This window comes from Fukomys damarensis, unplaced genomic scaffold (genome assembly GCF_012274545.1).
Source record: "Fukomys damarensis isolate Sample0158 unplaced genomic scaffold, DMR_v1.0_HiC HiC_scaffold_2, whole genome shotgun sequence".
Classification (NCBI taxonomy): domain Eukaryota; kingdom Metazoa; phylum Chordata; class Mammalia; order Rodentia; family Bathyergidae; genus Fukomys; species Fukomys damarensis.
In genome coordinates, this window is record NW_022900914.1 from 22,714,903 (window position 1) to 22,736,220 (window position 21,318).

A 21,318-nucleotide genomic window follows, 5' to 3' on the forward strand; every position below is an offset into this window, starting at 1 on the left:
CTTGATCTCGTACTCCAGGATGATCCCATTGGGCTGCTCGGGCTCCTGCCACAGCAGCGACACGCTGGTCTGCCCGGCGCGCTCCTGCCGGATGGCCACCACCTGCGACGGGGCTGGGGGACCGTGGCCTGTAGGTGGGGGGCCCCTCCTGGACCCTTCCTCTGTCCGCCTACCCAGCGTCCCTATGTCTGTCCTGGGTCTGGCCGGAGTGGGACGCGCAGTGCGCTTGATCTAGGCGGATCTGGCAGCCCCAAAGCGACCCTCCCTGGGCCTGGCTGGAGCAGGCGCTCACGTCTTTCTCCCATCGGAGCTCAAGGGTTCTCGGGTCACACCAGGACCCCTGCTCCCAGCACCCACCCTCCACCCCCACCTGTTTTCCTGAAGGGAGGCTGCTGGGAGGTGTTGGATACCGAGCCGCCAAGGCCAAACTGGACGTACCCATTGGCTGCATCCTGTTCCGCCCTCTCCCTCACGTCTCCCCCGCGCCCCTTCTGACTGCCCCACACTGGCATGTCGCCCCTGCCCCGCCTGGCCATTCCTCGCTGTCCCAGTATGACTGGGAGCTCCCCGAGGGAAGGGACTCCACACAGAAGGTGCCCAACAAATGTTGCTGGATGACTGCAACTTGGAAAATCAAGAAGCAACTGCAGCCGGGCCTGGTGGTACACGCCTGTAATCCCAGCACTGGGGAGGCTGAGGCAGGAGGATGGCTGTGAGTTCGAGCCTGTGCTACACAGTGAGTTCCAGGTCAGTCTCAACTACACAGGGAGACTCTGTCTCAAACCCCACCCCCAGGAAAAAAAAAAAAAAAAAAAAAAAATGGAAGACAACTTTGTTTTTAATATATATTGACCTGAATGTTGTTTGGATCTATTATCATAAGCACATATTTCTGTTTTTTAGTTTTAAAAATACAATTGCCAAGATAATTTTTTGCAAGACAATATCTCCATCTAGTGGAGAATACAGAGCATATAATCACTAAGAAATTTCTGCTTTTAACTACACTTTTTTACAGTACTGCAGAAAATTCAAGAACAGCTAAGGATAGAAGAAGGTATCAGGATATAAACTCTGGAGAAGGGGTAACACAAAGTAGATTACCTTTTACTGAGTGATAAGGTTTGCTTCATTTAAAAGGCTGCCCAACTTTACAAGTGGCCACAGCAGACACCAGGGAGTCAGACCACAGAAAGAGGATGGTTACTGCCCAAAGTCATCATGCGCCATGGCCATGAAGGCAGGTTTAGCACATGAAGACTTTTTGTTGTAGTACCTTATACGGTGAACTGGGGCCTATCATCTTCTACTAAGTGTTATTATAAATTAATTCCTAAAACTGAATCATTCCCAAAACCACATATATAAAAAAAAACCTTTATTTTCTAGAAATGTTCTGCACAGATCTGCAGCCTCTCATTTATCAGGTGAAAGGTCATTCTACATATTTTACTGTTACTTAAACACATGGAACTGGGGGTGTAGTTCAGTAGTAGAATATTGGCCTGGCAGGTACAAGGCCTTGGGTTCTATTCCTATCACTGGGAAAAAAACGATTACAGTGCTAATTCTATATGTGTTACCTTTGATATCTACAGAAGTATCAATATTTGACACACTGGCTTTCAAGTCCTCCAAATCAAAGTTATCACATTCTTTCAGTATTTTGGCTTGGTTGAAATAATCATTAGTATCTCGTGGCTGAATCTCATTGAGAATCACTTGTAAGCGGCTTGCTGACTCTAAAGGAGAGAAAGGACAGTACATGAAATCCTACTTCCACAACACATGCTCTTTGGGGTACCTGCTCTCAAAAACTCCTGCAATTTTGAAAAATCTTCAGCCATTTTTATTTTACCTTGGAACTTATGATCCTGCCTCAGCTAGGTTAATGGTCCTGTTCTTCCAAAAAGAAAAAAGCTACTATTATTACCATTACCATTATTTTGAGACAGGGTCTCACTGTGTACTTCAGGCTGGCCTCAATCTCATGGGGATCTTCTTGCTTCAGTCTCTAGAGCGCTAAGATTGCAACAATACCCAGCTCAAAAAACAAAAAAAGTAGATAACCTTTTACTGAGTGATAAGGTTTGCTTAAAAAAGACTTTTTTGTTTTGGTTTTTTGGCACTACTGGAGATAAAACCCACTATCTCCCTACCCCCTGCTATTATTAACATTTGATAATTAGCTCTAGCAGAAGGAACTCAAAGGGTAGATAATGTAGAAATTATGCATACAGGGTATTATTCATATTTAAATGTACTTTAAGTTATAGAAATTTAGACTGAAGGTACGGCAAAACACAACTGAAGTCAGGCATGGTGGCATGCATCTATAACTCTAGCATTCTGGGAGGCTGAGGAAGGAGTATCATAAGTTCAAGACGAGTCTGAGCAACTTAGTGAGACCCTGTCCCAAAATTTTAAAAAACTTTATAAAGAGCTGGGATGTGTGTATATGTATATGTATATATATATGTATATATATCCATGCATACGTATATATATGGCTTAGTGCAAAGGCCCCAAGTTAGACCCCTAATTCCACCAAAAAAAAAAAAACCCTGAAATCACCGATAGAACAAAAACTGCCCTCTCATTTACACTGTTTTTTGGGTTTTTTTTTTTTAGTGTTGGCTAAGAATATCAAATATGGTGCATAATCATGGGAAAGGACAATCAACTTCATTAAGTCTTGTTTTAAGAAGTCGTTTCCCTATCTACAAGTTACTGAATTGTAGATTAGAAGGTTTTTTTCTTAATCTGCTTTTTAGCCAGGAATGTCATAAAGAGTGCCTCTTCAGCTTTGAATACATTATAGAATAATATAATGCTCTCTCGGTATGATTGCAGTCCTAGTACTACAGTGAACTTCGCTTTTATTATCATCTCACTGGATGAGAGGAGTGAGCCCCACAACTTGCTCACTACTGAGTCTGGGACAGGAACTAGTCCAAGGCACAGGCTCAGCAACACAGGTAAAGGCTGAATGCGTGACTGGGAGACAGCCAGGCTCGGACTGCTAAAAATACCAACAGGTAATTGCATAGAATCAATTAACAAATCAAAGGACAGGTACTGACAGAACACCCATAACTTCTACTTAAAAATATCTTGGATATGGGAAATATAAAGACTCAAATTTTATGATGATTTGACCAACATCTTACACTCATTTATTGCTTCCTGAAATTTTGCCAAAAATAAATTTAAAAAAAGAATGGGCTGGGTGTTGTGGCATACACCTGAAATCCCAGCACTCAGGAGGCTGTGGCAGGAGGATCACACTGGAAGTCAGAGGCCAGTTTGTGCTACATAGTGAGTTCAAGGCCAGTCTGAACTACATAGCAAGACTCTATCTCAAAAAACCAAAATAAATAGATAAAGACCAAAAAAGGAAAAAACAACCAAAGACCAAGAAAAAAAGATCAGAATAAAATTTCAAGAAATTGCATTGCTCTTAGAGAAGGCTTTTCTCAAAGAATTCAGAATGCATGGCAAATAATGAAGAAGCATGGAATATGAGAATTAAGGAAAAGTCTGGGCCCAAAGACAGTTTCTGAGACCAAATGATATTTTGAACTCTTTAATAACAATTTTAGCATCTATACAGGCTCTGCCTATAACAGGTGACTGAAAAAGTTGTGATCTCTCGTACACAATATACTGGAACTTGCTGACCCAAATATTAACTGTGAGACTAAATGCTCTTTATTCCCACATACTATCTAAGCAGGAATACTAAAGTACCCAAATTTAGTATGTAGACTAACAGCAGCCTAAATAAATACAGCAACTGTGTCTTCGCATCATGAACTATCCTAATCTCCCAACTTATTTTTAGTAGAAAAGAAAAAAACCTAACATTTTCTGTGCAAAACACGGGCCACTCTATCAGCCCAGGGTATTTCAGTGGATGGACAGTATGTGCCATGATATACTCAGAATGTTCTTAATACAAAGTTCTCACTTGTATTCCAAACTGCATTCACAATACAAAATGTAAATTTACTTCACTTTTTTTTCTGTGATCAATGTTCATATATGCCTTTAACAGCCAATCGCTTTGGACTATATAGTGCAGATATATGTCAATAGGACATCCCATCTTTGTTAAAAAGAGGAGGAGGAAGAAGGAAAAGAGAAGCAACAGAAGCAGCAGCAGCATTAGCACCAACAGCAGAAGCCAAACTATTATAGGACCTGGTCTGAGGTCTCCATAAAATATTCACTAAAGGAAGAGATTGGAGGTGCCAAAGGTTAAGTAAAGGCTATATGTAACATAAATTTTATGATTAGAAAAAACACTTTCAATATAGCAAGAAGGAAATGGAAGGAGACAAGAGTACACTCAAAGGAAATCAGTTGGGAGGCCCTGGAGTAATGTAAGCAAAACAAGATAAATATCTGGAGAAGGTGAGGAGATGCACAGAAAGAGGAAAGCAATTTAAGCAACTGAAGGCTAACACTGAAAGAACACAGAGATGGGCTGGGTGTGAGAAGCAAAGACAAATTAAGCAGGCTGAGGCTCCTGTTCGTATCAAGAGATCCTTAGTAAGAACATGTGCAAAGAGAGGGCTCAAAAGGAAAAAAGCAGACAAAAGTTCATGAACTCAATTTGGGACAAGTTAAGGATCCCTTCCCATTTTTTCTTTTATTGAACGGTTTCGGCATTTCAAATGGCCTTTGTCCACAGCAGACTGCTAGGAAGTTCCTTTAGTTCCCCACCTCACTAACTCATACTGCCTCCCCTCAAAGTCGCAGCAACCTCCTGGTCAGCTATATTCTGAAATAATAATAATAATACTACTATAAAACCCAACTTACCATGGGGGAGAATAGTACCTTGCTCATCATGGGTTCTCAGGTGGATTTTTTTAGCTACTTTTTGGCAGATGAATAATTAAAACTTTTTACTCTTAGACAAAAGATAGTAAACAACTTAACGGGCTATTTTTTAATAGTTTAAAATATTACCAAAATGGGCAAAAATATCACAGAAAATATTCCTGTTTTTTCCTCCCTCCATTTAGCTTTTATACCTCCCCAAAGAAATGATGAGAGACAGAAATCATCAAACAACATCACTGCAGGCTTGTCTGCTGACCTGAATCTGTGTCCATGGGGATGAGGCCCTCAGGAGAGGAGCTCTGAATGACCGGAGCCACCACAGCTGAAATCCTGTAGGACAGCAATAGGAGCTTCTCCACCACAGGTGTCCACTCACTCACCAGCTTCAGGCGGCTGCAATAAGGACATTAGTGACACTTATACTACAAGCAAAAAGTCACACGTTCAAAATGGAAATCCAGATTGGAGGACTTAAAAGAATGTGTTTCAAAATGGTGCAAAATATGAAATATGTGAGATATACAAATAAATATATAAGTAGATTTTAAATCTAACTTTCAATTATCTTTAAGGCAATATGACATTCCTTTCCTAGGACACAATCCTGTAAGAGATTAAAGCTCAAAATGTGTGTGTATCTGAAACCAGAGACAGTTGGGGATTTTCTTACTCTAGTGGTAACTTCTGCAGAGCTCTTGTTACACAGTGGATGCGCCCATACATTGGGAAGGATGCTGCTGCCCGAAGAAGAGAGTTTTCAGCCTGAGACACATCTTCATCAAGATTTTCCATCAAGCATTTGATAACTAGAAAAAGCAAACAAAAAACTGAAATAGTGCCAGCTGTAAAACACTTTTATAAACTAATAAGGAGCAAAATTTCCATGAGAACACCCAACTCCAATGAATTCAATGAAGTTTTGAATCAGAAAAAGATTTTCCAAGGTTACTTAAACCATTAACTCATTTTAGTTAAGGACAACAGTTAAAGAATTGAGCGTCATTTCTTAACTACCTAGATCCACTGCAACATTCACTCTGAACCAGTCTAGGACATCTAGCTGTGGCATCTAAATTTAGACCTATGTGATGTGTTATTTGACCAGAAGATGATTTTTTAATAACAGCTTTATTGAGATATAACTCACCATATAATTCATATATTTAAAGTGTACAATGAAGATAATGATACACAGTGTAATAACTATTATTTTGTTAGAAAATTTTATTTTTCCATAAAATAAAAAATAAAATGTACAAGTTAATGGTTTTTATTATGTTCAGAGATACATGCAGACACCAGTACAATTTTAGAACACTGCCTGCATAAAAAAAACATTACTCACTAGAAGTAACCACCCACCTTGCACCTGTATCCCCTCCCACCCTAAGAAACTACTAATCTGATTTTTGTCTGCAGATTTGCTTACTCTGGACATACCATACAAATGAAAATATACAGCAAAAGGTCTTTTGTGATTGGATTGTTTCACTTAGCATAATACAGTGGTACCTTGATTCACAAATTTGTTCTATGATTTTGGAAAATGTGGCCACGTTTGTGTTTGTGTGGGAAAGAAGGTCAAAGTCATGTTCATCATTCAATGCAGTTTGCAAACAAACACAAAATGTTGCCAAATGCTTCTGTCTATGAACCAAACTGTTTGCAAACGAAAGTGTTTGTGAAGGAGGCCGCTCTGCATTTTCAGAGTTCATCCATTCTGCAGCATCCATCAGTACTTCACTCCTTCCATGTCTGCGTAACAGCCCACTGCCTGGATGCATCACATTTGTATTCATCCATCCATCTGCTGATAGAGATGTGGTTCCCACTTTTTGACTACTCTGAATAATACTGCACTAAATTTTCTTGTACAAGCTTTTGTTTGGATTTATGTTTTCTTTTCTCTGGGTATATGCCTGTCGGGGACTAAACATATCCCACCCCTATGGTGTATGAAAGTTACACTTTCTCCACATGTTATTGTCAACATTTGTAATTATGTTTCTGTTTTCTTTTTCCTTTTTAATTACAGTTATTCTATGAGGCACTTCTATGAAGTGTTTCCTCATTATAATTATGATTCTGATTTGTACTTCCCTGAAGAGTAATGATAGTGAGCATCTTTTCATGCATTTACTATTCTTCTGTGTATCTTCTTTGAAGAAATGTCTAAGCAGTCTTTCTCCATTTTTTAACGTGGTTATGTCTTTTTATTAGTAAGATGAAAAAGTTCTTTCTAATAGTGTACCATTCTATGGGTTCTCGTTTTACCTTCTTGATGGCACCTTTTATTCAAGAAAAGCTATACATTTTGATGGAATTCAATTTACCTACATTTTTGTTCTGTTGTTTGTACTTTGGAAGTCACACGTAAGAAATTACAGTACTGATTAACCCAAGATCATGAAGACCGAGAGCTATGTTTCTTCTAAGAGTTTCATAGCTTTGGCTCTTACATTTAGGTCTGTAGTCCATTCTGAGCTAAATTTTATCTAGGATATAAGGTAGCAGATCCAGTTTCATTCTTTAGCATGTGGACATCCAATTAGCCCAGCACAGAAGGTGCCTCTCCTCACCCCTCTGAAGGAAAGGGCTATATTTTAAATTTCAGAATTGTATATAACCAGTAAACTATTAATATACAGAATATATAAAACTCATTAAAATCAACAGGAGAAAGACAAACAATTCCAAAGAAAACCGAACAAAGGACATCAACACACATTTCATGAAAGATGAAACATGAACGGTTTTTAAACCTGTGAAAAGATAATAAAATTAGTCATTAGAAAACTGCAAAGTGAAACCACAATACCATTTTATATTCTGTAAAGTTTTAAAAACTGACAATAGAAAACTACAGTGATGATGTCATACAGCACAACTCGTAATTTGTTGGTGGCAGTGTACTGTGAAAACCTATCTGGCATTAGCTCATAAAACTGAAGACATGCACACTTTGACCAGCTTAGTCCACCTTATTGTTCAATTGGCAGATCTGTAAGACAATGCTCACATTCACACTACTTAGAAAAGAACCAAGCCTATTGACAAAATAGATTAGTAAATTGGTATATTATATACGTTACTATTTTTAAAAATTCAGAATTATATAAAACCAAATAATACATAATTTAATCACACATGTAGGTAGTAAAACTGTATAAAAAAAGATGAAAGGTTAACGTAAAGCATGGGATGGGATAAAGGACAGGATTAAAAAATATGGGCATTTTTATTTTCAGAGGCAGTGTCACTATGCAGCTTAGGCTAGCCCTAAACACCTAGGCTCAAGCAACCCTCCTGCCTGTCTCCCAAACAGCAGACACATACCCCACTGCATCTGGCTAAGAAAACTGAGTATTTTTTTTTTTGGTAGCGCTAGGGATGAAATCCAGGGCTTTATGCATGCTAACCACATACTCTACCCCCAGCCTTTTCTCTACCTTTTAAGCTGAGTTTATCACCTAGTTTGTGAACAAAACTTGTGAAGTTTTCCTACTACTGCTACTTAATCTTATATAACAGTGCTCTTTATATGTATGAAATGTTTTACAGCTGTAATACGTTCTGACTTGAAAGCCTTTCTGTGAGGCACGCACGCCCCAGTTAATGCCAGTTGCAGTCTTCTTCCTATTGTCATCCCAGGGTTTCCTTTTGATCCCAAGCCTAAAGCAATTCAAGTGGCCAAGTGTCATCCTCTATGCTACTGTCACCTCTGTATACCCAGATCCATGATCGTACTCCCCCCTGAACTACAGATGGCCTTATGGTCTGCAACAAGAGATTCTCTGTCAAGGCTTCTCATACCACGTTAGAAATAATAATTTTCAACTAATTTTCTATATCTGACCTCTCTTTTACTATGAAAGTCTGCACCTGTCCTGACAGCCATAACAATTCCAAAATGAAGATTTACTAGCATACAATTGAGTACATACATCTCCAACAAATACTTACAGAAAATCACCAGCTAAAACATTTCAGACCCCATATCTGGGAAGTGGTAATGTGGAGGTGTAAAAGGAAAGGGAGGGACCAGTCAATTAAGATACAAAGTCCAACAGACAAACGAACTCTGCTCTACATAAAAGTAACAAAGATGACTTATCCAGAGTCATAGTAAATTTCTGTAGGAAAAAAGTATATTTTTGGTGAAGAAAAGGACTACCCTTTTTTAAAGTGTTTTATTAATGTAGATTTGTGTATCTACTTATTTAACACAAATCCTCTCTTGAGAACCAAGTGTTATTGCTCAGTAAACTGTTCATTTACGTAAAAGAAACTCATGATGCTCTTCTATGCTTGTAAACTTTTAAATAAAAGGTCATTTCCTTAATACAAACCCATGAATGTGTTCCTTTCCACCACAGCAGCAGGCTTATCTCCAGAGCTGCATGCAGCACCATGGGTTAAGTAGGCAGATAGGGATGATGGCACAGCATCCTGCCAGATCAAGAAGTTCAGCAGATAGGAGGCTGTTACACAGTCATATGGTTTTGTGCTTGTGCTGAGCTCCAGAGCTGCTTCAAATAAGCCTTGCAGTTTCTCAGCATTCTAGAACAAAAAACAGTCCCAGTAACTGTCACAGCAAGATTTCTGTAATTTGCAAGACTACTACATTTTTAAAAACACAGCCTGCCATATAACTCTAACTCAGCCTGAATATTAATTTCTTTTCTTCTTGAATATAAGTTTGTATGTATGTATGTATTTAAATAGAATTTCAGTATGTTGTCTATACTGGCTATAAACTCGTGATCATCCTATCTCAGCCTCCAAGTAGCTAGGATGTGTCTATAGGTATACACCACCACATCAGCCTTCAGTTTTTACTTCAGTAAGTAATGATTACTATGAATCTTTTATATATATGCTGTAATATACCTTCTCCACTCCAGACACTCTTAAAACATTTGCCAGGAATAAGGTATAGCTATATATGGGATGCAAGGCTATATATATGTGATGAATAGTGGAAGGTGTGGGTGTTGCTAAAAGAGGAAAAGTGTTTCTTTACGAGCACCTGAAGAACTTTCCTCTCACAGGGCACCGAGAAGACTACAGGCACAAGTGGACTCCAGAGAGCAATTCCCACTCTGAGTATAAATCAAAAAAGATACCCTAAGACCTTGCAATGCCATAGAAGCCACAAAAAGACACAGTTTTTTTTATGGCATGTGCTGCTATAGAATCCCACAGGGCCTACAAGCTACCATGCCCTAAATACATAAAAACATCTGGCGCCCAGACTATAGCTCAGCCACACCCCTTGCAGGTACCTTGGGCCTCTAGAGAGCTCTCACAGAAAGCGACAGACAGCTCTGGAACCACTACTCTGCTGCTAACCCCAGAATAAGTCTCAAGGGCAGAGATGAGAGAAGAGCTGGGGGTCCCCTGCAGACTTACTCCATAAAGTGCCTTCATTCCTGAGCCCATCCTTGGATCCTATCCCCAGGTAGGGAGAGCAGAGTGAGAAAAGAACTATTAACCTCATATACTCTTTTTTTGTTTGTTTGTTTGTTTTGAGACAGAGTCTCACTGTGTAGTTCAGACTCCCTTCACTATGTAGCCCAGGCCAGTCTTCAACTCACAGTGATCCTCCTGCCTTAGCCTCCCAAGTGCTGGGATTGTAGGCATGCGCCATGATGCCCAGCTAACCTCATACACTCTTGAGTTTCAGTCTCAGTTTAGCTACTGCTTATTGTAAGACCAGAAACATATTCTCTACCACATTTACACTCAGCTTCCCAGTCTAATGAGCAGGAAGATTACCTGTAAAAACTCAAAATTACTGCAAGTGATGCATTTTGATCGAACATTACATGCCCAAAGGAACTGGGGAGACCATAGTTCATTGAAAACCTACTAATAATATGGTAAACAATAAAACCTATTCCCTCCTACACCTCCCTTTTTATCAAAGCAATAAAAAAGCACAGCTCACTGATTTGAACTTTTCTGGTATTTCTTCCTTTCCCACCACACTGCAACAGTGCAGATACATTACTAACCAAAAGAAACAGTTAAAAGGCCCAAGAAGGCAGATGCAGAGGCCTGGATAATCCCCAGATGCTTTATTTATGTATGCTTAAATAGAAAGTTTTCCTATGTATATTACAGTTACATAGGAAAAGTCCAAATACCTGAAATTGTACAGCTGTTACTGATAACTTCATGAGAAGATCAAATGCTAAAGTTTTTACTTCTTCAAAAGTGCTGGTGAAACATTCTATTAGTGTTTGGAAACGACCAGCATCAATATCATGACTCAGCTGATACACCACTTGGACTCTACCTAAAAGCAACAAAAATAAGATTTAAAAGTGAATTAAGGAAAAGAAAATCAGCCTCCTGTAGTTATATGGCAAATTTACAGAAAATTAGTACAAATTTGTACTTCATAGTTTACACTAAGACTTCATACTTCAACCACATTTCATACTTTATCCACAATAGCAAAAAATTGCTTTTCTATTAATTTATATCTTCAGATGACAAAATTAAGTATGGTATTACAAACTTCTGAAAAGGAAATGAATACTTTTTTTTAATGTAAAGCTATTTCATTCTCTTTCAAAAGATTTTATATATAAGGTTCCTACGGTTTAAAAATAAACAAAAACAAATATATTTAGGAACGTATCTTTAAAGAAAAATATCTTTATAAACGTCTTGACCTAGAATCCAAAGTCCTACCATATCTTAGGAAGAACTGACACAAAATAAGTATAATGACATACCTTGCCATTTTCAATTGATCCAAGCTTGCATTCCACTTGGTCATAATGTACAATACTTTTAATGTGCTGTTGAATACAGTTTCCTAGTATTTTATTGAGAATTTCTAGATCTATATTAGTAAGGGATGTTCTTCTAAGTGTCTCTGTGTGGCTTAAGTATCAGGGTAATGAAACCTTCATAGAATGAGTTAGGTGTTACCTCCTCACCAATGCTGTGAAAGAGTGAGAGGATTGGTATTAATTCTTTAAATGCTTCGTAAAATTCACCAGGGAAGCCACTCATCCTGGAGTTTTCCTCGTTAGGAAGCTGATTACTAATTCAATCTTGTTACAAGTTTGCTGAGAATTCCTATTTCAACTTGAGGTGGTAATTTTCATGTTTCTAGTAACTTGCTCATTTCATGTAGATTACCTAATGTGTTGGCATACAACTATTCATTATAATTGTCTTATAATCCTTTTTATTTCTGCAAGTGTAGAAACGTTTCTACTTTTGATTATAGTTATTTGCATTTCATTTTCCTTTGTCTAGCTTTAATTTTATCACTTTTATGCATCTTTAGAAAAAATTCTAGTTTCGTTGGATCACTGTATTGTTTTTCTATTCTCTATTTTATCTTTGTTCTAATCTGTATTTCCTTCCTTGTGCTAGCTCATCTTTTGTAATTTCGTGAGGGATAAAGTTATTGACTTGACACTTTTATGTTTTAATATAAGAATTTAAAGCACTGCTTTTACTACCTCTCAAAAATTTTGGTAAGTTGTTTTTACTTTAATTAATCTCATTTTCTAACTTCCTTTGTGATTTCTTTTTTAACCCATTCATTTAAGTTATTGACTTGAGACTTTTATGTTTTAATATAAGAATTTAAAGCACTGCTTTTACTACCTCTCAAAAATTTTGGTAACTTGTTTTTACTTTAATTAATCTCATTTTCTAACTTCCTTTGTGATTTCTTTTTTAACCCATTCATTAAGAGCTTTATTCAAATATGAAGCCTCTCTGACACTACTGTATAAAACAACTAGGACTCCTCATCCTCCTAGGCACATAGCTCCCTCTTCTTTTCTTGAAATTTTTTCTTTCATAGAATTTATCTCCACTTGAAGTTCTATGTGCTACCTGTTAAGTACTATCTGTTTTCCTTCACTAAAATGTAAGCCCAAAAAGAGAAAGGACTTTGCTTTGTACGTTATATTATCAATGGCTACGTGACATTAAAAAAGCAACAAATTAATATTTGCTGAACAAACCCTTTAAATAATGGGATTCAATTTTCACCATGAATATTGTGATATTTCATCTTAACATAAGAAAGATACATGAGACTTATTCTTCTTCATCTAGGATATGCTTTAGGAAAAGCAAAGAAAATTCTGACTATTACTAAATCACAGTACTTCTACAAAAGAATATAAAATCCTCACCTTTGTTATTTTGATGAACATGAAGGATAAACTTTCCATCCTGTATTTCAGGCTATTTAGCCTCCTTTAAAAGTAATGGGTATAGCATGGCTGCTACATTTGCACTACCTGCCAGTTGATTAGTATAATTACTATGACATAGTCACAGCTCAATTATGTGTCACTCATTAAGAAGACATCCCGGTTTTTCACTTACAATGTATATGTATTAAAATATATTAAATTCCTCTCCCGATGAAAAAGACCAGTCTAATTAAGCCTAATGGATTTTTCTCTGTACACTTAAGTACAGGTATAAGTCCATTAAAAGTGCACAAGTCTTTTTGCTAAATGAATAATCTGTCATGTTCAGATAAAAACTTAAATTCAGCTGTAATACCACTGAAACACACCCTGGATTCACTGGCTGTGAATCCTATAACAAATCATCAAAAATTTGGTAATTTAAAAGACACACACACACACACACACACACACACACACACACACCTATTCTTTCACAGTTCTGGAAGCCAGAAGTCCAAAATTAAGGTGTTTAGGATATCTAAAGTCTAAAATTACAATTCTTACAGGACCCTCTTCTAACATGCGGTGGCCGCTGGCATTCCACGAACTGGAGCTGTATAACTCTACTGCAGACCTCTCTGTCACCATGCCTCCTCCTCTGTCAAGTCCGCCTCTACTTCTCTCTTACAAGGGTACTTTTGATGACATTTGTGGCCCATGTAGGTAATCAGATTATCCCATCTCAATATCCTTAACTTGATTGTATTTGTAAAGATTCTTTTCCCATAAAAGGTTCCTATTCATAGGTTCTAAGCATTTTGCAGATGTTTTGGGAGGTCATCTTAAAGCCTATCACCCCCACCTAAAAGAGGTGATTGTATTTGTCATTGTGGACTATGAATAGCTCAGTGTGAAGGCCATGAGTTCAATCCCCAGTAGTGAAAAAAAAAGCTTATACATGAACAAGCCAGCATCATGCACCTCCTCCTACGATAGCCTAAGAACACTAGCCAAATTCCTGCCAAAGAAACAAACCCCCAACTGAGACACATTCCTCCAAAATGTTAATGTCATGAAATAAAGTTCCAGATTAAAGGAGGCTAAAAAGAGGCATACATCAAAATGTAAGGTGTGGGCCAGGGATTTAGCTCAGTGGTTCCACCACCTGCCTTGCAAGCACGAGGACTCGAGTTCGATCCCCAGTACCACAAAAAAAAAACAAAACAAAACAATGAACAAAATGTAATGTGTGATCTACGATCCATTCTTGGATTGTGGGAGATGTTTTTTCCTATAATAGAACATTTATTAGGACAAGTGTCAAAATTTGTATATGGATCAGATATTAGATAATAGTGCTATCTCAACACTAAATTTCCTGAATTTAATCTTTGTGTGACAGTTGTAAAATCAATAATACACAGAGGTAAAGCAAATATGGCAAAATACTGACAAGTGATAAATCTATTTAGAAAGTACTTAGCCGTTCACTAAACTATTCTTGAAACTTCTGCTGTTACACTTTATTTTTTTAAAACTAAAAACCTGATAAAAAGGATTTTCCTCAAATGAAGGATGCATGTATTAATAGCAACTAACTCTCCCCCTCCCATCAAAAACTTTTAACTTTAGCTGGGCGTGGTGGTGCACGCCTGTAATCCCAGCACTCGGGAGGCTGAGGCAGGAGGATTGCTGTGAGTCTGAGACCAGCCTGGGTTACATAGTGAGTTCCAAGTCAGTCTCAAGCACATAGTGAGACCCTGTCTCAAAAAAAAAAAAACTTTTACTTTACTAATATAAAGTGAAAAAGAACACAGCTATCCTATAAAGCTTTCTGGTCCTCCAGCCACTCCTGTTAAAGAGTAACTTAGGTGGGTATGTTCTTGCTTGACAACAGTAAAGAAAAAATGGAGCACAAGCAAGAAAACCACACTGTTATATATACATTCATATATGCAGACAAAAAGAATCATTTCTTGCCAAAAGGGGGAAAAAATGATTCAAAGAAGGAAATTAAATGTCTTTCAAGTACCTCACAGAAGGAAAATCAGAATATCACTACGCCAGAATGCCTGGAAATGACATCCTCATGATATCTTTCTGAAACCAGGCTGAGGCTTATGAAACAAACAGTATATAAGGGAAACCACATTTTAACCACAAAGACTCATTGAGGAGTATTAAATATGAGACATATTATTTTAATTGTTAATGCTTAAAGAACAGATTAAGCCCTTTCTTAAAGCAAAGTAAGAAAATAAAGAGCAGGAACTCTTCCTTTAATAAGTATAATCCATGAAAATTGTAGTTCTGAGTTGGCAAAGAATGATCAATGAAAAGAGATCGTTTCTCTTCCTTATGTCCTTTAATTGGCAAATTTAATTATGTACAATAAGGACAATATGCTAAGAAGAAATCTAAAGAAAAGACAATAAAAATGAAACTTCAAATAAAGCAAACTACAGAACAAGTACATGCTTTGCAAGAAAAGAAAGAATGCTTCTTCCAAACATTACTGGAAACTTACCTTCTAATACAGGAAAAACTTCAGCTATTGAGCCTAAAATGGTTAAAGCCGAAAATCTAGTTGAGTAGGAAGATCCAGGAAACAGTGCTTCAAAAAGACTGTTGCAAATGGATGACATGAAATTCTAAAAAAAAATTCACAGCAGGGATCACTGAGTTAACAACTCACAACAGGTTCTCTCCAGAGCATCACTCCCAAGAGTGGGTGTTTCTGTTCGTTTTAAGTTGAGAGAAAGATTTTTTCAAATAATACTGGTTATTCCACGTGATAATTCATCTTGCCACTGTTATAGTTTGGATACAGTTTCAGTCACAACAGTTCACGTGCTTCAAGCTAGACACGCAGTGTGGCAGGGTTAGATGGTAGGACCTTTGAAGACACAGGGCCTAGTGGAAGGTGACAAGGTCAGGGGGCTCCACCCTTGTGAGCAAATTGATGTTGTCTTCTGGGAGTCAGGTCTTGTGGGACTAGCAAGTTCATAATGAGTTGCTACAATGCAAGTTCCACTTTCTAGAATGCTCACTTGCTTTTACATCAACACATGCTTCTTCCACCTACATCCATTTTTCTATCAAGTTGTAACACAACCAGGGGGTCCCTGCCAAGATGTCTGTACCATGCTGTTGAGACTTTACAGCCATTCACCTCTTTTCTCCACAAAACTGTTTTCTTTCTGAAATGTCCAGCCTCAGGTTTTTTGCTATAGTAATGCAAAAAGACCCTTGACCATAAACAATATGTCACAACTTTAATGAACCATATCTTTGTGGAGTTAGCAAGAAATATAATTCGTATTATATCTTAAGACAAGGGAAAAAACACATTTTGTATGAAAATAAGATAAGTCTGTACCTGAATTGTAGGAGAGCTGGAGGATGCTGGTTTTCCTAACCAAAGACATTTAGGCATCAAAAGTACGAATACTTTTTAATGTTTTAAAATGAACAAAGAGCCAGGCATGGGGACACATGTCTGTTATCCCACCACTCAGGAGGCTGAGGCAGGAGGACTGCCATTAGTTTAAGGCCAGCCTGGACTACACAGTGAGTTCAAGGCCAGCCTGAACCACATAGCGAGAATCTGTCATAATGTAACATAACGCAACCAAAGAAATATTTAATATAGACTACTTGATAAGTTTGACTATGACATATTCATAAAAAGATCCAACTATTCTTTTGTCTTCTACATGCCCCTCTAAGACCTCTGCTCTAGCATTCTGCTCTATCATTTTCAAATGAAAATGAAAATCTTCAGTAAGATTCAATTATAAAAAAACAAAGTGGGAAATACTTTCTCCAGGATAGTCTTCTTCCTCTAATTTAAAAAAAAGATTAATTTCTGTATAAGATAAACAGAAAAATCATAAAGAACAGCTGTGATTCTCAAAGATCCTGTTACTGTTCTGCCTTGAGCAGCACTCAGGCAGTCCTAATCCCAAGTGACACTACACAGTCAAGAATAAAGACCAAACAGGGAAGGGTGAAAGGGGTAAAGTGAGGGAAGGGGAATGGGGAATGGGAAAAAAATAAGAACCAACATACATCATGTAAAGGTACAAGATCCCAGTGATGAATGTAACTGTTCTGTGTACCTTAAATGTACCAATAAACTTAATGGAAAAAATTAAAAATTAAAAAAAATAAATGAATAATGACAATACCTACCCTAATGGATTGTTATGAAAATTAAAACAGGTATAATGCTTGGCATATATGCTAAACACTTAATAAAGTTTAGGTGTTACTGCTATTAAAAAAAAAAGAATACAATACCAGCTGGGCACAGTAGCACCTGCCTACAATCCTAGCACTTAGAAGGCTGAGGCAGGTAGATGCCATGAATTCAAGGCCAGCTTGGGCTCCATAGTGAATTCAGGCCAGGCTGCACTACAAAGTAAGACCCTGTCTCAAACAAACAAACAAACTATGCAAGATAGCTGCATTCAGTTTGCTGCTGGGCATGTAACCTTGGGTGTTTATCCTTTATCCTAAATTTATTCATTCTATTGGGTTTCAAAGGAACAGGGTGCTTACCAAAACCTGTCCTAAACTAGTCTTAAGTAAAACAGCATTCACATTAAACCACAAGAAACTTATCCTTTAGGAATGATCTTAACTGCATCATCATTTATATTTTGAGACATAGTTCTTCATTCTGTAAATCAGACTGTACCCATAACAAAGATCACATTGATACATTAGGTTCCTGACTGCTAAGAACAGTAACCCTTACAAATCACCAGGAGTTCAACATATGCCCTAGTCACTTCTAATGCTTCCCAATGTGGTTTTCTTAAAACAACTACTGAGATTTTAGAGTGAAGAGCCCACCTGGATTTGGATCCTGGCTCCACCACTGTCAAGCTGAGGTAACCCCAACAGGTTAGTGAATTTTACTATTTCAGTGTTCACACTTGTTAAGTGGAGAAAATAATGCTTATCCCACAGCATTTTTATAATGATGAAATGAGAATACGGATATAAAGCACTTCATAAATCTGAAACTACTCTAATTACTAATACAGTATCAGTTAGGAATGAAGACATCTTTGTCAACTAAAAGTCTCTTTTTCTTCTGCAGCACTTAGTCTGCTGGTTGGCACTGGGCCTGCCACACAGAGTGCACAGCACTCACTATCATGAGGATGATGACAGCACAGTGCCAAGGTCAACCTCCAAAAGCAACAGTGACCACCAGGTGGGAGAAAAGATCATAACTACAAGATTGACTCAGATTAGGGGCCTGGGATTTAGCTCAGTGGTTCGACTACCTGCCACCCAAGTGCAAGGTTCTGAATTCAATCCCTGGTACCAAAAAAAGATTGACTCAGTTTAAGTCTCAGAGGACTCCTGTTTGAAAAACGCACATTCACAAGCATTAAAAAAACACTAAAAAATGCATCCATTAAAATTTAGAACCTCAATCCATGAAATAGTCTATGTTTCTATGTACTTAAGATCACAAACATCACTGTACCTCCTTTGCAAAAAATAAATAAATAAATAAAACATGTTTTTAAAAATCTAGCACTGATCTAACAAAGAACTGTCACAACAACACAGCAGCACGGGCTTTAAATATACAATCTAAGTCACTTTTAATGGCTCCCAGTGAGGCTTTCTAGAATGACTTATCATTTACAAGGAGATTTCTCAGTTCATCCTCAAAACCAACATTTGAGAGGAGTTACTACTCCCATGTAAAGGAGACTAAGTTAACCAACCAGCAAGTGGCAGAATTGGGAATAATCCTGTCCTTAAAGTCCAGTCAGTGTCTTTCTAATCTTCACTGTTGGGATTTTAAGATGATGAAGCTGACAGCAACCTTTGTAATAACAGTCTTCATCAAAAAGTGTTTTTTGCCTTTTTAATTGGAGATAATGATGCATGCCTACAATCTCAGCGCATTGGGAGGCTGAAGACAATATGCATTTTAAATTTGAGTCCAGAAGAGGCTAGGGATGTAGGTTGGTGTGAAGGTCTTGAGTTCAACTGCCAATACTATCCCCCCAAAAAATGTTTTTACCTTTTAAATTAAAAAACTGAAAATTAAGACCTTCCATATCAATGTTCAGAGTAGATATAAATATGTCATAGTTCAAATGTCTCATTAATTTATTATGTTTTCCTAAATAAACTAAAACAGATGAGCTCTGTTTCCTACCTGGGTCTCAGAAGAAAATAAGGTTCTACTTCTGAGAGGCTAGATTTGGAATAAGAAACCAGTTCTTCTGAAAAAAAACTGAAAATTGTCAAGCTGTGCCCACCAGATGGGAGCCACTATACTTGGGGAACCATCCACTCCATTAACAGTGCCTTGGAGCCCAGCCCACCTCTTCACGGGCACACAAAATGGACAGATACAACCCCCCCACTACAGCTGAACTGCAGACTAGGGGTCCCTAACATCGAGCCATTGTTGGGGGAAGTAGGCTCAGCCACAGCAGTCTTTCACTCTGGAGCAGTAGATGAGCCCAGAGGCAGCCATGACCTACCTGTTTGTTAAAGCACTAAACACATGTGGTCCACACAAGCTTTAAATTGTGGAGGTGGGCCCATTAATGTCATTTTGTAACAGTCAGTCCTCAGGAGTGGAGTACCAAATCACCAGGAGGTTTACGTAACACCTAACTTGAAGTAAAACAGCACAGAAACATGGTTCACCAAGAGACTTCCATTTACTTCCCTCTAATGCATATTCATATTTATATGCATTCATATTCATAATTGTTTTAGGCTTCATAAAGCTCTGTATGTGTAGAATCTATCACCTACCTTGTATTTCTGTAAAGAAACAGAAGGCTGCTCTTTGGTTAGCTCATTCTCTGGTTCATGCTTGGATTTACCTTGCTCCAATTTATAAAGTACCTGAGAACTTTCTTGTATCCTACAAAACAACTTTTACGACAAAAACAAAACACAAAACATAGGTAAGCCATGCATTAAACTGAGCTGCCACTACGAAAGGAAAATTTTAAGGTAAGGATAGTACTGTCTCTCAAACCCTTAAAAATGACTATGTTAATTTTCTGAGAGAAAACTGACATTTATATTTTTAAAGCCAACAAGTATCATGCAACTAGAATATGGTCATTAAACCACAGTTCTCCCATTTCCTTTAAATTAGCCTCAACCTAAAGATGATATACTCATTTCTGTAACAATTATTCACCTCTGAAATGTTTTGTGACTAATTCAAGTTGAATTATTCAAAAGTGACCATTTTACAAGGTGCTTAAAGAAAACCTATAAAAATCCAAGAGCATCCTTCCTCCTACTGTCAGTTTTCTTAAAACCAATGTACACCCCCAGTGCTAGACTATTTTACTGAAAGAAAGAAAGCAGGCAGGCAGACAGGCAGGCAGGCAAGCTAGCTCAAAGTTAACTTGCTAAACCAAAATGAGAAGACTTCACTCTGGAATGCAAGCTTCACTCTCAAATGCAAGCTTTACAAAATCATAGAGCAGGTCACAGATAGGCCACAAAGAAATGTAATTATTCAATTTATGACCATTCCCACCCTCTCCCAAAACCTGAGCTCTTTTTCAAAATCATTTCCAAAACAAAGTTCACCATTTTCCAAAACTTTCTGATGCCAAATTCTACCTTTTTGAGAAGAGAACAGATCTGCTGCCGTACTCCTGGAGACTGGCTATTAAGATTGTACATGATGAAGAACTGAATCCACTCCATTTCTTCTGCAGAAACAATTTCTGTGCTTCGACTGCTTTCACAAAGCAAGCCTAATGTATCTATCCGTACCTGATCAAATACATCAAGCAATAAAATGTTCACTTGCCAATTAAATAAGTAAAGCCTTAGCCAACTGAAATGTCTATTTACATAGGCTACCAAAGGGAAAAAAGTAAACTTTAGTTTACCCATGTGCACTTGAGAAAGGTTTCTTAATCCCAAAGGTCTGGTAGTTATTTCTAGTGAAGTTATTTTACTAAATGTATAAACCAAGGCTTTACAAAAGTAAACAATCTGAGCTCATAGTCCATGGAATGCTCAGTCAGGTTCATTTCTTTCCCTCTTTTTCCTCAGTGACACGTTACTCCAGGCCCCCTCATCTCATTGTCACATGACTGCCATGCACTTCTAACTGGTTGCCTGGTTTGTTTTTGCTCCTACTTTGTAAATTCATCACTGTTGCCATTAATGTGACTTTCTTGCCAAAGAGTGGCTCTGGTTGAATGGTTTCTTTCAACTGATGACTGGGAATGAAAAGTCATCAGCCTAGCACTGGAGCAGTGTG

At 37.8% G+C, this 21,318-nt stretch overlaps 1 protein-coding gene across 2 annotated transcripts in view; it reads right to left on the minus strand.

The window, feature by feature from the left end:
* Positions 1-21,318, minus strand: part of Thada (THADA armadillo repeat containing) — a 316,151-nt gene that overhangs the window by 277,631 nt on the left and 17,202 nt on the right. For both annotated transcript variants that reach the window (XM_033763829.1, XM_033763831.1), the window contains exons 13-20: positions 20,667-20,822; positions 19,836-19,958; positions 15,559-15,682; positions 11,001-11,152; positions 9,201-9,411; positions 5,522-5,657; positions 5,108-5,244; positions 1,584-1,742 (exon numbers count right to left, since the gene is read on the minus strand). In XM_033763829.1, the coding sequence (XP_033619720.1) occupies positions 1,584-1,742; positions 5,108-5,244; positions 5,522-5,657; positions 9,201-9,411; positions 11,001-11,152; positions 15,559-15,682; positions 19,836-19,958; positions 20,667-20,822 (1,198 nt within the window). The remainder of the gene's footprint in view (positions 1-1,583; positions 1,743-5,107; positions 5,245-5,521; positions 5,658-9,200; positions 9,412-11,000; positions 11,153-15,558; positions 15,683-19,835; positions 19,959-20,666; positions 20,823-21,318) is intronic.